Source organism: Musa acuminata, chromosome BXJ3-9 (assembly GCF_036884655.1).
Source record: "Musa acuminata AAA Group cultivar baxijiao chromosome BXJ3-9, Cavendish_Baxijiao_AAA, whole genome shotgun sequence".
Lineage (NCBI taxonomy): Eukaryota > Viridiplantae > Streptophyta > Magnoliopsida > Zingiberales > Musaceae > Musa > Musa acuminata.
The window spans coordinates 36,888,408-36,903,040 of record NC_088357.1 but is presented as its reverse complement, the minus strand read 5'-3'; the positions used below and the strand labels follow the sequence as shown (position 1 = coordinate 36,903,040).

General features: G+C 34.3%; 1 protein-coding gene across 1 annotated transcript; it reads right to left on the bottom strand.

The window, feature by feature from the left end:
- Positions 1–902: 902 nt before the first annotated feature.
- Positions 903–2,777, bottom strand: LOC135649607 (cytochrome P450 89A2-like). Its single transcript, XM_065168144.1, has one exon. The coding sequence runs from the start codon at positions 2,621–2,623 to the stop codon at positions 1,085–1,087; it is 1,539 nt and encodes a 512-aa protein (XP_065024216.1). The 5' UTR covers positions 2,624–2,777; the 3' UTR covers positions 903–1,084.
- Between the last annotated feature and the right edge of the window lie 11,856 nt (positions 2,778–14,633).

The window sequence follows — 14,633 nt, the reverse complement described above, 5'->3', positions numbered from 1 at the left end:
CATAATACAAAAAATTTAAACTGAGTACTCAAAATATTTTCAAAAAGTAACTATACAAATTACACTAAAGAGCAAGTGAAAAACAAATGAGCAATAGACTCATTATGATTCTTATTTAAATAATAAGACAATTCCTTTTTGTAAACCCAAATTGGTCAATCCATCAATAGTAAGAATTTGATGGTGTAACAGTTTCCAGCGTTGAGTGTTGACACTATAAGCGATGGGTAAGTTCTTGATAACATGCCATATTATTAGCTTATATAGTAGAGTGTTTTCATTATATAGCTTACTCATATTATTAGCCTCCATTGCCAAACATTAGCCTTAACCCTGGTTAAATCCGATTAAATGTCTGGTTAACTGTCCTCGCGCGAACAATAATGATATAACAATTGCGTGAGACGGCATCACAATTATGACCGGAAATAGACGACACTAAGCAGGTGGAATTTTATAGCGTCTTCTTGTTGTTGTTGTAATCTTTTAATGTAATTATTTTGTTACTTAATCAATTAGTTTATTTTTCTTTTATAATCATATCAATGAAAATAAAATCACTCTCTGTTTTTTTTTAGTAACTTTGAGCACGATAACCATTTTGATATCCCTTATGAGTAATTATTATTATTATTATTATTAGTGATACTATTATTACCACTGTTTATATTGCCTACGTCGAGATTCCCGAGTCATGTGATCTATTGAATTGGGCCTTGGAGATTACTGTTGAACAATATTGAGATTGAATGAATGGGAAGAACAGTTGTGATTAGACCAACAGCAGCCGTTGGATGTCGGTAACCCCGAATGGTCACTCAGTCTCCATGATTGAATCTATCGCTACTCACTCACCATATTTGGTGGGAGGGATGGGTTTTGGCGTTAGAATAACGAAAACAAAAGAAAAATGACAACACCTTCGTTGGTTTACGATAGTACACGAGCGACAACGATATATCCAACACTTACATCACGATCATGTGGAGCAGAAGCAACAGTGGGGGGTGGTGTAACCTGGCTTCAGAGGGAACACATCATCTAAGGGAAATAGATGACAGCATCCAAGCCACGGCGTGTCTCACTAGTTTCTGCCCACTATGCGAGCTCGGAATGGATTCTTCATTCCCACAGCCAGCCCCGGCTTCTCAGACAGGTCTACCTCCTTCCCCGCCAAGCCCTTCCACCGGAACTTCCTCACCAGATTGGCCACGAAGTACTCCAGCAGCAGCACGGAGATGCCCATCCCTGGACACATCCTCTTCCCTGCCCCGAAAGGCATCATCTTGATCTCCTTGCTCCCCGTCAGGTCCACGCCTTCCCCCTCGCCCCCAGCCAAGAATCTCTCAGGCCGGAACTCCCACGGCTCACTCCACACCTTCCCGTCCCGTCCGATCTCCGCCACCGAGCAGTTCACGATAGCTCCGCGCGGTATCACGTAGCCGTCCAACACAGTCTCCTCCGCCACCATGTGCGGCAAGAGGAGATGCACCGGCGGGTGCCGTCGTAGCCCTTCGAGCACCACCGCCTTCAGATAGGGCATTCTTCGTATATCTTCTTCTTCGACCGTCGCCCTTTGTGTTGCACACATGACGCTCTCGATCTCCGTCCAGAGCTTCTCTTGTATGTCTTGGTGTTTGACAAGGTTAGCCATGATCCATTCCACACCCGTGGATGTGGTCTCAGCGCTCGCGGTGAGAAACTCGGAGCACAAGCCCACTATCTCCTCCTCGCTAAGCTCTCTTCCTCCTTGGTCGACGTGCCTGAACTCCAGGAGTGTGTCGACGTAGGAGGATGACCGGCTTAGGGAAGGTTCACGTTGGCTTTGACGTTGCTGTTGACGGACTCGGATGAGAGGGACAAAAAGATCATCCAGCTGCTGCCGGATGCGTAGGAACTTGATCAATCTCCTCCAGAACACCAACAAAGCAAGGTTTGGTAAAAGATTGTAGACGCGAAGCATAACTGCGATCTTTAACGAGCCCATTAGGGCGTCCCTTATGGACTTTATAATTTCCTCCTCAAGTTTATCGCCGAAGCATAAAAGCGTGAACAAGCGGAAGCCAGAGAACAGCAGTCTCTCGCTGAGCTGAACGATGCCTCCACCAGCTTCGGCTTCAGAGATAAGCTCCTGGAGGAGCGCGTCGAGGGCCCATGCACGGGCGTCGGCTTGCAAGCCGAGGTGGGAAGGGTGGAAGACGTAGGACGAGAGTGCCCGGCGAAGGAGGCGCCAGTGAGGGCCATAGGCAGCCATGTTGATGGTATGGACATTGGCACCAAGGGCGCGGGAGGTGCTGAGGGGTGGTGGTCGGTGCGAGAAGGCCACGCCCTTCTGGACAAGGGAGCGATGCGCAAAGGTGCGGTCCATGATGAAGATGGCCGGGCGGCGGCCGATATAGACTGTCACAATCGGGCCATAGGCAGCCTTGAGGTGGCGGAGGATGTGGCCGAGTTGGGAGAAGGACTTGATGAGCCACAGATTGCCCAATATGGGAACGGGTGGAGGATTGGGTGGTACTTTCCCTTGACTCCGAGACCTTAGCTTGGGAAGGAAATGTAAAGCAAAGTAGAGGAGCATGAAAACGAAGAGGAGGAGGAGGAGGAGGAGGAAGCTAAGTGCCATTGCAGCTTGTGGCTTGTTTTCTTCTCTTGCATGCCTCCTTGCTGAACTCCATCACCTTATATAGCGAAAGTTTTATTTTTTTATCATTAGAAATTATGCAGGCGATCATAAAGATCATCTACTGCGTGAGGTGGCGAGAAGAACACGATCAATTAGTGAATCATGTGGAACAGTGAAGCATCCGCAAGATTGGTGAAACAGTCTTGAGAGAGACAACAAGCGCCACTGTTTTCATTCACGAATAACTTGGCCACGATAACGACCAGGCCATGCCGAAAGGGATGTGTGAATCCTTAGACTATCAAACCTTATGCATGCATTTTAAATTCCTGATACAAACTAAGTTTGTAACGCCCGGACGTTTCTTTAATACTCAATATTACAAGTCCAAAAATTGTGAGCTAGAATATTAAATGAATATTAAAATTCTGAGCTAGAATGCTCAATATTTTTTAAATGAATTGTATTACACTTCTGGTTTATATTTCCGTACAAACATATTCCTTTGTCGATCAAAGTATATAGAGGTGAGTAACACATGTGGTGGAGTCAATTATGATAGTTTTATTAGGTTGGTAATATAATATTCTTTCTTAATCCAAGAAAAAGAAAACCATGTGTTTCAGGCATTTAAAAAAAAACCCTGGAGTTTTATCATTTAGTGGCCCCATATTTTTTTTTTCACTAATGGCATCATTTTTGTTTAAAATTTAAAAAATACCCTTCTACTCGATTCAATCATGATATTGTCGACTTAATTTAAACTCCATCGATCCAAAGGTTAGTTCTGTCCGGAATAGATCACGAACCCAAGTTGAATCGATTTGGGTCAATTCCTTCAAAGTGTATTTAATCAAATTGTGAGTCGGGTTGGATTTGAATCAAAAAATAAGAGAGACAGAGAGATTAGGGTTACATTGAACAGGTGTAACTTTATTATAGAGGGTAGTGACAAACGGTCCTCTTCTCTTCAACAATGAATAATAGTAGTATCCTCCTCTCTCATATGGTAGCATTCTCCTTTGAATGGAAATAACATCCTCTCCTCTTCGAGGCCAGTGTAACCTGTGCTCCTTTTTTATTGTGGTATCCTTTGGTCCTTTCCGGTAGCATCCTTTATAATTTTGTCATGACCTCATCTTCTCTCCAACGATGATAATCTCATCACATCCCTAGTGACCTCATCTTCTCTCCGATTGTGAATGGTGCAAAGTTCACGATAATATTGCATCACCAACTGCAAAAATAAGATATTGAAAAAAACTTAATTTTTTATGTTGATACTAATGTCTTCTTCAAAACTTTGTAACTAAGTTGAATAACCAAAAAAATGTCAAAGCTAATGTATCTTGGAAAAAATCTCTTATTTCACCACCTATTGACTCTAAAATCAAGAAAAATATAAAAAAATTAATACAAAATATGTTAGAAACATGCTATTATAGTTTAAAAAATTTTTGAATAGATTTAAAGAAAATTAGATATATTTACACTTGAGTTACATATAAGTTATATTTGAGTTACACTTGAGCTATACTATATAGTAAATTCATGATAGGAATCTCCTATTTCACCAATTAATCACTCAAAAATCAAGCAAAAAAATGATACAAAACTTAGAAATATATTATTAATCTTTTGGAAAGGTTTGGGTAGATTTGAAGAGAATTCTTATATTTAAATTTCAGTTACATTGGGGTTATAGTCACATTATACTTGATCACATATTCAATATAAAAATCTTATATTTTAATAATTAATTATTCTAAAATTAGGGATAATTATAATAAGTGATACTAAATATGTTAAAATCATAATAGTTTTGAGAAGTTTGGATAGCTTTGGGGACAATTCTCATATTTATACTTTTGTCAAATAGGGGTTACACTCAAGTTATACTCACTCACATGCTTGATTTTAATTTATTTAGTTAGGCATATTAATTGATTAAAATATAAGGATATTGAACTCTCTAATATAGTTTGTGATATGTTTATGTCTGAATTTATCTTTTTTTATTATCCCATAAACTTTGGATATAATATTCCTCTATTTATGACTTTTAATTTTACAAGTATATGCATAATGATGCCATTACATAGATCCCTTAGACTTGGTGGAAAGAAGATAGCTAAAGCCATTAGTACAAGTAATATATATAATAACTTAAAGATTAGATTAATTATTATTAAATTATATACAACTAATAAATTTTATTTTTTGTTTAAAGTCAGAGAAGTTTAAAGCACCCATTCCGCCATTGGAATCTTCTGTGTTCAGCCTCCCAAGTTTTGAGTAGCAAAAAGATTGTAAATCATGTCACATATGTCATCACTCACGTGATTGGCTTATGACTAAAATTATTTAGAGTCTATGTTTAAGGGTGAATCGGTCTCATTAGCATGATCTCATCACGATTCGATTCCCGTTGCATAGATCCATGGACATCATAATATATATTCATACAATAAGCAATATAAAATGATAAAATATTATCTAATATAATAAGTAAAAAAGAGTGCGGGTCATGTCACACGTGTCATCATTCACGTGATTAGCTTATAGGGTACCTATGACTAGCATGTGATACTACTATAGTATAAAATTATGGTTGTATCAAGTTATAACAGTAGTATCACTTGTACCCTAAAATTTTGGGATTTAAATTTTCGACTCTATTCTTAAAATCTTTTAGAGCTTATAAATATCGGCTTAGTTAATAGAGCATTCATTCCTAAGCTAGTGAACTGATGTAAGTTCTCATTTTGAGCATAGTTTGAGTCTTCTGTTTCCCTTGAGTTTAGTTGTCATTCTAAGTTATAGGAGATGAAAGATCTTATATAAAAAGAGTATGAATATTATCTCCTAAGTCTTAAAAAAGAGAATTATAATAATGGTAGCTGATCCTTGCTCATATCAAAGAAGATTGGTAGTGAAACTGATGGCCTCGAGGGAAGATGAATCAGGAGTAAACATAGATCAGGAAGACTAAACCATTATAAACTAGTTTGCCTCTCTTTACTTGTGACTTATTTTTATTTTCTTTACTCGTAATTTTAACTTAATCAATTAAGTTTTTGAAATATGTTAATATTTTGATTGAGTTTAGAAATTGATTATAAAATACTACTGTACTAATTCATCCCTCCTCTAAGTGTCATTAAAATCTTAATATTTTGTAATCAAAGCAATGTTCTCTTAGTTGGATTAATACCCAAGAGAGAATTAATGACTTTTTCAAGCAATCAAAAGGGTCACTCATCCTCCTATATTCAATATGTTAAATCTCGAATTTTGATGATGAAATCAATTGATAAGTTTGTGATCTAATCTGTGTTTTGAGTAATGTATGACTAACTTCGATTAAGGAGAAGCAAATTGATTAAAACATGAGGAATCAAACATTAGGCCGAAGTGAACATGTTAGAAGATTGGATGTCGAGCCGGAGGATTGGTCGACGTGTCTGTAGAAGACTCATGCCGTGAATTTGGGCATCGAACTGAAGGATCGAACATTGCACTAAGAAGATCGGATATTGTGGGAGTTAACATGCCAATTGGGTAATATGCTAAAGGAGAGGATGATGTACCAAAGGATTGGACGAGCGCTGGATAAACCAATGACATGCTGGACAAAGGATTCATGCTTTGTAATAATTTATCTAAGATCGAAGTAGTTTAGGGGGCTAACTGAGTTAGTTTTTGGTGTAATCATGCTAACTCAATTAGAGGCCAATTGAATCTTAATTGAAATTGATTTAGGCTTATTAGGAGGCTCATTTAGTGACCCAAAAGTTGAGTCAAGCGATGGAACCACTTATGAGTTGAAAAACACGAAAAACCCAATCTTCACAACTATCAAGTGGTGGTACCGCTACACTAGGCGGTGGTACCACCTAGTGACAGTGTGTCAGGTGGTGGTACCGTCCAGTGTCAGGCTGTAGGCGGTGGTACTACCTAGTGCAGATAGTTGTACCGCCCGTACTCGGAAGACCTAAAAATTTAAAATTTTGACTCTATTTTTAAAACCATTTGGGGCCTATCCTACTTAGGCAACAAGAAATGAGTGAGAATTCTTAAGGAAAAAACTAAGTAAACTCTGTCAAAATTTTGAGTTCCCTACTCCTAGTGCTTATAGTTAGTCCTAAGGGAGGTGTGTGAAGGAATACTTGTAAAAGAGTGACTTATATAGGTTATCTCCTAAACTCGTGAAAAGAAAAAGGTGTTGTAAAGAGGTGGTTGGTCTTTGTCTATTGAAGGAAGACCTTTAGTGGATACCGGTGATCTCAACGGAGGAGGAATCAGAAGTGGATGTAGGTCACTATGACCGAACTACTATAAATTTCGATGTGTTCTTTCCTTATTGCTTATTCTCTTTACTACATTCTACTTTACTTCATTACAAACTAATTCACCCCTCTTTTAGTGTCGTTCTTGATCCTACTATAATATGATAGACTATACTTATTGGAAAACTCAAATGAGAATATTTTTGCTTTCTATAGATTTTGATTTATGAAATGTTATTGAGTTTGATTTTTAAAAATATTCTAAACTGATGGATGAATAGAATGATTTTGAAAAGAGATCATTTTTTTAAATGCTAAAGTTGTTAATATTTTATTTTATACTTTAAATAAAAATGAGTTCAGAGTTTCTACTTATAACACTATACATGATCTATAGCATAATCCTAAAATCATTCATGAAGGTATAAATAGAGTAAAAGAATCCAAAATTAATCTTTTGGTTCATAGTTATGAATTGTTTAAAATTAAGACAAATGAATCTATTGATGATATAAACCTTTATTTTATAGATATTATTAATGAATTAAAAGCTCTTATTAAAGCTTATACTAATCTTGAATTAGTAAGTAAGATTTTAAAGTCTCTTTCCAAAAATTGAGATCCAAAGGTTATAGTGATTTAAGAAGCTTAAGACTTAAACAATCTTCCTCTTAAAAAGACTCATATGATCTTTAATGACCAATGAAATGACATGCAAAGCATATAATAAAGAAAAGAAAAGTCGAGCAAAAGCTCTAAGTGATAAGGACGAAGACATGACACTTCTTACAAAAGATTCAAAAAATTTATAAGAAAAAATAAGATAAATCTAGTAAGAAAAGAAGGAAACAATAAAAGGTAAAGCCAAGAAAGATATAATCATATGCTATGAATGTAAAAAAACCAAGACACTTCAAATATGAATTTCCATAATTGAAGAAATCATTAACCCAAAAGAAGAAACAAACACTCAAAGTTAGAAATAAAAAAGTAAATCAATGAAGAAGAATTGGTAAACTATATTCCTTAATGGCTTTTAACGGTGAGGTATATCTCGAAATAAGATCTAGGAGTAAAAGATAGTATCTTAATAGTAGATGCTTAAGGTGTTAGGAAACCTGAGGCAATATCACATATACAGTGGAAGAATAAAAATAAAATCTTAAATTTTTACAAAAAAAATTTCTTATCGTCGTACGAAGATTAGTGCATAAAAACCCGTAAAATTAAAAACTATGTATATGTAAAAGATATGTTACATAGAGAGATCGTATAAGTTTGAAAATCTATAGATCTATGAAAGAGGATGAAGAAGGTCAACTGTCCTCCTCACTAGCGATGACCCACATTACAGATATGACGAAGATGCTTCTTAAAACACTACATGATTCTCCTCTCGATATGCATCACGTTATCAAGAAGATGCCAGCTCTTCCTGTTGTTTATATTCCCCAAATTGTAATTGTCGGTTGAGAAGAAGAGAGAGAGAAGAAGAATATATGAGGTGATAGCTGAAAAGAATCTAGCCTATGCTCATTTGGTTTCCTCCTATTTATAGAGGTCTCTGTCAACTTAATCCTAATGGATCTTGCTCTATTAGATATTGGATCTCTATCCAATCACTCAAGTCTTTTAGATTAGTAGGTCTATACCCAATAATCTCTCATTGGCTCTTATTGGATCTTATCCACAAGATCCAATAATTAATGGACTTATTGGATATCTAATAAAATAGGGAGCTCTAGCGGATATCTCATGTCCGAACCTTTACTCATCGTAACACCTACTATCTATTTAATCAATCATCTTCCAACCCTAATCTTAAATCTTCAAAATCTTTTGAGAAGTTATTTGAAAAAAAATATCAATTATCATAAATTTTTTTTTTTTTTTAGTCCTCGGTAGCAGTCATAATCCTTCAATAAAATTTTCATATTCAATTTATTAAAAATTATTTTATCTTCACATCACTTTAGTCATATGAACACTATTTTTTTTTTTTTTTGGAATTTATATGATGTTCCTCGTTTTCTTATTTCAATTATCTCAATGGATCCAGAAAAAAATTCTAGACAAAAATTCATTGATCAGTCCCGATGCTTCTCATATAGCTCATATCCCCTCCTCGTTAATCTCCTTGTAGCGACCACTCATCTTGTACGATTACATTGGCTCTACCTATTCTACTTCGGAGAGTGACATCAGTGATCCTATCAAAGAGTTCATAGATATATCTCTCATTGCCACTAACACCACCATCACAAAAACTTAAGTCATCAAAGGATCGCTCGGGCTAAACATGACATTCAAACCTAAGAAGTTTTTTCTTGCTATCTCTCATCCTATTTTTGACACCGTTGAATCATCTACATTCTCTCAAGGTCGACATTCTTCGCACTAGTTCAAGTGAAGAATATGATGTCTTAATTAGTATATAACAACATTTGATATTTAGTTTCATCTATCACTTCACAAAATATTATTAGATGTAAATAAGTTCTTAGTAAAACATGAAGCTCGTATGATAGCAAAGAGATCTCATCAATGTCCTAAAATTATAATTCAAGTTTTGAACTATAAAATGATTATTTTAGCTACTGCATATTCTTCATACTAATAACTTAAAGGTTTTTTGAAACATAAAGTGGAAAAGATAAAGATGGAGATTGTTAGAATCGAATCATATAAATTTTATTTTACAATTTTTATATTTTTATTTTATTTTAAATCGCCGCAAGCTTGAAAGTTTCTATTAGCTGTGATATTAATCTTCATCATATCAAACTTTTAGAAAATATCTTATGATTGAGCCGAGCAGTGAATCTGATGAAGATTTCTTTGCTTTGGATTTGATTGAAAAGAAGCGTATTTAACTGTAATAGTGTGTTGATTTTTTTATCTTGGAAAGATCATCTACAACAAATAGTACAATTCAGGTTTTGATGGGACGTCAGTGTCCTCCTCTATGTAGCCACGCCATGTTTTCAAACAGTGAGTTGTGAAAAAGAGGAGGACAATCAAGTCTTATCGTTGTTACAATCTGTAGATGATAGATAGACCTATTTTTCTTGAAAGCCTAATAAAAATATCAGAACTACGTATCATCGAGATGGGAGATTTAGATTTCTGTGATACCTGCAAGTTGTCTATTGATGCATGTCGATGGGTTTGCATGCCACAAAGTATCAAGTCATCAGTATTTTACATCATACATAGGGCCACTGCAACGTTGGATGATGAAGACTTGGATGTCCATCAACAAAGATGAAACTTACGCATGTTGATGGATATGCACGCTACAAAACACCTCAAGTCATATCAATACACAGTCAACCGCGATGTTGGATGATGAAGACTTGGATGTCCTTGAAGCGGTAGATGAAATTTATGCATGTTGATTTGTGTCCGACAATTAATGTCATGCCATAATCTGATGTGTTGAATGACAATGACATTTAACAGATATGTACCTATGCTTGTTGATGAACTTGCACGCTACAAAATACCTCATGCCGTCAGCGCTTTGGATAATACAAACTGCACTGCTCTAATGTTGGATGATGCAGACTTCCATGTCATCCAACAGGGAATGAAATTTATGCATGCAAAATTCGATGAATTAATGGATTTGTTCATCCGATAATAAATCTCACATCATCACTATTTTATAACGTATAGAGTCCACTGTTATGATCGCAACGAAGAGTTGTATGACTTGGACAAATTCCACTGAGGATTTACAAGGGAACGATGATACAAAATTATAACACTAGATGGATATATAGAAGGTCATGCATCGATATTAATGCATGGTTCATTCAGTTATATTAATTATTATGATAAATGCAATAGTCAAATGGTTGCACTGAATTTTTAGGACGTGAGGAATTCCGATAGAGGAGATGTATATGAACACCGTATTTTCATTTATATATCTCTAACTACAACAAGTTTTATTTCTAAAGTTAAAAACCATAACAAAAAGTACCAGTACGAAAACATTAGTTTTAAAACTACAATTAAAAGGCCTATTGTTAGGAAAAATTATTATAGTAAAATAATTATTTTTCATCTTTATGTATCAAAATGGGTTTCTTATCAAAATGCCAACTTATTATCAAAATATAAAAACCTAATACAGAAAAAACTACGAAACTGTAGTCTATCTCAAACTTCTCTATAATAACCAAAGGATCACAATAATATCAAAAGTATATATCTTAGCTTAACATTAGCATAGCATCATCATTAAAGATAGATTTCATAAAAAAAAAAATTTAGATCTTACAAATTGGGTATCGTAGGAAAATAATTTAGAAAAAATAAACTGTAGATCAATACCGTTAAAATTGTAAAGCTTGTTGCAAGGATTCTTTATATAAAATTTGAGTCTCTGTTCTTTCTCACGTAGCCACTATTCGCTGCACACATACCTTCGTTATTTGCTACCTTTACTATACACATCTCTTCCTTTTTCTTTTCATTTTTTTTTTTTATAAATCAAATTTGGGGTTACTATCCAAATCATCTAGTCCAAGCCCACATATGGGTTAGTCTCAATAATTCTCCCCCTCTAGCTCATACAGTGGGTTGTACTAAGCCCGCTCTTCGCCTACATACTTTAAGTTTCTCCTTAGGCAAAAACTTTATCAACATATCTGATCCATTCTCATTAGTATGTACCTTTTCTAAGTGCAATTCTTTTATCTTAAGCACATCACGAATCCAGTGATATCTAACATCAATATGCTTGATCTAAAATAGTATGTTGAATTCTTGGAGAGGTGAATGATATTCTAATTGTCACAGTAAACAGTATATCCTTCCTATTTCAAGCCTACTTCCTTAAAAACTTTTTTATCCATAAAGTTTCCTTGCAGGCTTCAGTAATTGCTATATATTCTGCTTTTGTGGTTGTTAAAGCAACACAATTCTGTAACTTGCTATAGACTACCAAGAGCTTGCTCCCCTTGCAAATGTCATCAAGAATCCCAAAATGGACTTCCTAGAATCAGTATCACCTACCATGTCTGCTGTGTACCCTTCTAGCACAGTTCATCATTGCCAAAACATAAACACAACCTGAAAGTACCTCTGTGATTGAACAATGAATCAATCATAAAGTGAAATACCAAATTTTTACATGGAAAACCTAATGCGAAAAAAATCACGGGACCGTAGTCCACCTCAAACTTCCACTATCACTAATAATGATAACATGTTTATAATAAGTCTTATCTAGAATAACCAAAGAATCATAATAACATCAAGAACACAGGCTCAACATTAACATATCATCATCATCAAAAATTGATTTTATGAAAAGAAATTTTAGGTCTCACAAAGTAGGTATCGTAGAAAAACATATTAGAAAGAATAAACTATCAATATCATTAAGATTGTAGAACTTGTTGTAAAGATTTTTTACATAAAATTTGAACCAAAACCAATAAAATTTAACCGCTCAATCATCTAGCAAATGATAGACTCTCATATGCCTCCAAAGTTTTGTCTACAAGCAAGTCTGTTATTCTTATTCATTATTATTGCCACTTAATATTCTTTGCATCTTTTTCATTGTAAATTACTGATTTGGAGATCTTCTTCCGAATAAGTTGATGAGAAATAATAAATGCTATTTGACTAACATGTCCCTATGATTGTATTTGATGACACATGATCTATCTATCGATGGTTGATTTGAGTTGAGAACAATAAAATAGAAAGAAATTTGAGTCACAAAAGAAGAACAGGTTGATGTGCATTTGATGTATCAAACTCAAAAAATTTCTTTAACAATTATCAATTATTAAGAATATAAATAAATAGTATCCTATTCTAGAATGTTAATTTTTTAAGATTGATTCTTTAAATGAATATTTTAATACGGCATCAAATATTTTATCTCATCAAATATTTTAATATGACATTATCTTATTAAGAATATAAATAAATATATATATATATATATATACATATATATACATGTATATATATACATATATATACATACATACATATATATATACATATATATATATGTATAAATATACATGTATATATATATGTATACATAGACATATATATACATATATATATGCATATATATACATATACATATATCTATATAAATATGTATATGTATATATGCATATATATAAACATATATATATATATATGTATACGTATATATGTATATATGTATATATGTATATATATATATATATATATTTTATATGTATACGTGTATATATATATATGTATATACATATACATATATATATATACACATACATATATATACACATACATATATATATATACATATATATATATACATATATATATATATGTATATATATATATGTACATATATATATATATATACATACATATATAAATATACATACATATATGTATATATATATATACATATATATATACATACATATATATATACATACATATATATATACATACATATATATATATATACATAAATATATATATATATATATATATATATATATATATATAGAGAGAGAGAGAGAGAGAGAGAGAGAGAGAGAGGTGGGGGTGGGGTCGATTTCCGTATTGCTGTGGTGCAGTTGTCTGAAAGCAAATGCATTTCCACACCCAACACTTGCCACATCAAAAGAACACGATCCTCTCTGTAGGACAGGAATTCCGCACTATAAATCTGGATCGAAACCCGCTCTTATACCACTCCAAGCTCAACCAGTCTTCCTCCACATCTTATAGCACTCCACCATCATTCGTTCTGCAAACTAGCTAGCTAGCTAGTAGTATGGCATCCACGAAGAACATCCAGCAGCTGACGCTCTCGGAGGAGGAGGCAGGCGCGTGCGCGTTATAGCTAGCGAGCAGCTGCGCTCTCCCCTTCACCCTCAAGGCCGCTATCGAGCTGCGGCTACTCGACATCATCGTCGAGGCCGGCCCGGGCTCCATGTTGAGCCCGGTTGAGATCGTTGCCCGGCTGCCGACCGAGAACCCGCAGGCGGCCACGATGGTGGACCGAATGCTCCGCTTGCTCGCCGCCAACACTGTCGTCAGCTGCACCGTCCAAACTGGAGCTTGCATATTCAAAAGGATATCTTACCAGCTTGCATAAGTGAAAGCTAGTAAGATATCCTAACAAAAAGATGTATTTCTAACTTTCATAAGTGAAAAACTTGTTAGTTTACATATTCAAAACTTGATATATTACTAGCTTGCATATCTAAAAATTTACTAATTGCATTTCTTCTTTTTGCTAATGATAAAAGGGGGAAAGAATTGCTAGTGTGCATATCTGGAAAGAATATTACTAGCTTGTCATGATGATGTTTGAAAAACTTGAGATTATAATATAATTATTTAAAATTACATCTCAAAGACTTGCTAGTTGTATTTTTCCTTTTTGTTGATGACAAAGTGGGAGAAATTATGATGATGATCATGTATGGAATGATGTATTAAAATTTTGATTATACATGATTTTATATTGCATGTAATAATATAATTAATTGGTTCTTTCAATATTAATGATGCATGCAATGGTGAAATACTTTATTTGAATTTAAAGTTTCTATCAATATGGCATATTGATAGGGTAAGTTTAATTAAACTCCGTCATCAAATTGGTTGTCATCATAAAAAAGAAGAAGATTATTGAATCTCAGATTTTGATAATGAAACAAATTGATAATATTATGATTTAG